Genomic DNA, 2,546 nt, shown 5'->3' on the forward strand with positions numbered 1-2,546 from the left:
TGCAGGGGGGGTGCAGGGGAGGAGTATGGGAGAGCTAGGCGAGATGGAGTCCCTCGGCGGGATCTCGGCGGGATCTCGGCGGGATCTCGGCGGGATCTCGGCTGGATCTCGCCCAGAGGGACGTCCGTCACGGGACACGCGGTCGCGCCGACCCCCTTGAGCGCTCTCTCGGAGACGACGCGGCCGGAGGGGCGCAAGAAGACGAAGGGCGAGCGGCCGTTCATCGGCGTTCCGGCGATGGGGCAGACGAAGGGCACCTCGCGGTCCTCCGCCGCCTAACTCATTACCAGTGTTGAGTCTCGTTCACTCACCATTGGGGCGGCACCCAAGCGGTCCTCGGCCGCCTCTCCGCCCTTAGCGGCTTTGTCGGCGGCGTAGTGCGGGTTCGGGTGCAGGGTGGCCTGGGAGGGGGAGGGGTGGGCGGAGGAGAGGCGTGAGGGGGGCGAGGGGCGGGGGGCGGGGGGCGGGGTCGGGGGGTCGGTGGGTCGGTGGGCGAGGGCACCGGAGGGGCCAGAGGGCCGGCGGGGCGAGAGCGCGGGCGCAGTCACGCTAGGGCGGGGAGAGTGGCGGGGAGGAAGGGAGTCGGTAGGGGGTGCGCGAGGGTAGCTGGGGCGGCGGCTGCGCCTCGGCAAAGTCGCGCAGCGACTGGACGTGCGCCAGGTGCTGCGGCATCGACTTGGAGAGCAGCCGCTCGAGCAGCTCCTCCTTGTTGCACAGCAGCCCGAGCTCCGTCACGACGACGGGCGGCGCGAGCGGCTTGGACGAGGCGGCGCAGAGCGTGGCGCGGTCGAGGCGCAGCGCGTCCTCGCTCGCGCGGTCGGCCCAGTGGCGGTGGTCGCGCGCCACCGCGCCGATGCCCGTCCCCACGCCCATGTTTGCCGACTGCATCCACTGCATCTCTGTGTGCGTGAGCGGGTAGACGCCGCCGTCGCCGCCGCCGCCGCGGAGGCGGAGGATCGGGCCGAGTCGCCCGGCGGAGGAGGAGGGCAAGGCCATGGCGTCCGAGGAAGGCGCGCTGCGGGCGCGGTGGATAAATCGAGGAAAAGAATTTTACAAACGCACTCCCTCGCACAACACTGGGCACGGGAAAGAATCCCAACCCAGAAAACGCGGGCCCGCTCGGTCACTTTCACGCCGAGCGGCTAGCGAGCCCCACCCCGCTCGACGACAGCCAGCCAGAGAGCACACGCCAAGCTCACTTCCTCGGTAGTGGGCCCGGGCGTCATCACGGCCCTCCCACTCCTCCGCAAGCGACGCGATGGACGACGACACTCCCGCGCCATCCGAGCTTCTCGCAGACGAGCTCATCGCTGCCTGCATCGGCCATCTGACGCTGCACAGCCTTCCGTGCGTCGCACGCGTGAACCGACGCTGGCGCGCCGCTGCGTTGGTCGCCTTTGATTCCCAGCTCCGTTGGCGCGCCGACCCGCGCTGTTTCCCGCTGCGACTCCCCATCCCGGCCGCACCTGCTCGGGCCGAGAGCCACGTCGCTCGCGCCGGCGCCTGCATCGCCTTTCTTCGCGACGGAGACCTCGTCGTGCAGCTGGTCGATCCGGCAGCGGACGCAGTGCGCACGCTGCGCTTCGCCGAGCGGCGCCCTGTCGACGGCGAAGGCCCGCCCGAGCCGGTCGAGGCTTGCAGGTGCGAGATCACCCGAGATCACCCGAGATCACCCGAGATCACCCGAGATTACCCGAGATTACACGAGATTACACGAGATTACACGAGAGCCGGACGTGAGGTGCGAGTTGGGGGAAGACGGCCCGTTCAACGCCGGGGTGGGGGGGATGGTCGGGTACCGGCGCGAGGCGGAGGAGGAGGGGATGGCCTTCCTCCCGACAACGAGCCGGCACGGCGCCGCTGCTGCCTCCACAAAGCGGGTCGCCGTCGGGAGCTGGCAGAATGTGCTGCACTGCGGCCGCTGCGTCTTCCTGCTGCGGGCTCTGCGTGTCGGGCAGGTCGGGCGGCTGCGGGGCGCCTCCCTCACACTTCAGGCCGTGAGCAGGCGCACCGGAGCTGGTGGGAGGACGAGGCGATCACGGCCGACGTCCTCGACTTGCGAGAGCGCGGAGCTCGGGCCATCTCGGGCCATCTCGGGTGATCTCGGGCCATCTCGGGCTGTAGGTTCTCGACCTCGAGAGCGGCGGCGTCGCGGCCGTCGACGTGACGCCGCTGCGCGACGCGCTCGAGCAGCAGCTGTCTCTTCCACCGGCAGGCGTCACGTTCGGCCGGCTGGACAGCAAGCAGCTCATCAGAGACGAGCCGGTTCGCTGTGCGGTCAGCGCCGCCGACGGGCACTTCCTCTTCCACAGCGAGCACGCAGAGCTCAATTAATTAATTAACTAAGTAACGTTAATTAATTAGGCACTTCCTCTTCCACGCGAGCACGCAGAGCGGCGCCAAGGTCGCCGCGGCCCTGGCGCTGCCGGACCACGTCGCCCCGCAAGACGGGGGGCCGAGAGGCGGGCGGGGCGGCGGCGCTGCTGCGCCAGCCGTCTCGGGGGGAGTCGTGTTTGCGCGCCGCTGGCCGAGCTCGCACAAGATCG

The 2,546-nt window shown here is 70.2% G+C and overlaps 2 protein-coding genes across 2 annotated transcripts in view; one reads left to right on the top strand and one right to left on the bottom strand.

The window, feature by feature from the left end:
• Nucleotides 1-1,028, bottom strand: part of EMIHUDRAFT_457121 (hypothetical protein) — a 1,916-nt gene extending 888 nt beyond the window's left edge. Inside the window, exons 1-3 of the mRNA XM_005779941.1 lie at nucleotides 625-1,028; nucleotides 345-401; nucleotides 108-275 (exon numbers count right to left, since the gene is read on the bottom strand). Coding sequence (XP_005779998.1) covers nucleotides 108-275; nucleotides 345-401; nucleotides 625-996 — 597 coding nt within the window. The 5' untranslated portion in view covers nucleotides 997-1,028. The remainder of the gene's footprint in view (nucleotides 1-107; nucleotides 276-344; nucleotides 402-624) is intronic.
• Nucleotides 1,029-1,116: 88 nt separating this feature from the next.
• The window catches only part of EMIHUDRAFT_443137 (hypothetical protein), a 3,679-nt gene continuing 2,249 nt past the window's right edge, over nucleotides 1,117-2,546 (top strand). Inside the window, exons 1-5 of the mRNA XM_005779942.1 lie at nucleotides 1,117-1,641; nucleotides 1,742-1,958; nucleotides 2,006-2,047; nucleotides 2,125-2,294; nucleotides 2,365-2,546. Coding sequence (XP_005779999.1) covers nucleotides 1,259-1,641; nucleotides 1,742-1,958; nucleotides 2,006-2,047; nucleotides 2,125-2,294; nucleotides 2,365-2,546 — 994 coding nt within the window. The 5' untranslated portion in view covers nucleotides 1,117-1,258. The remainder of the gene's footprint in view (nucleotides 1,642-1,741; nucleotides 1,959-2,005; nucleotides 2,048-2,124; nucleotides 2,295-2,364) is intronic.

Source organism: Emiliania huxleyi (genome assembly GCF_000372725.1).
Source record: "Emiliania huxleyi CCMP1516 unplaced genomic scaffold EMIHUscaffold_222, whole genome shotgun sequence".
Taxonomy (NCBI): Eukaryota; Haptophyta; order Isochrysidales; family Noelaerhabdaceae; genus Emiliania; species Emiliania huxleyi.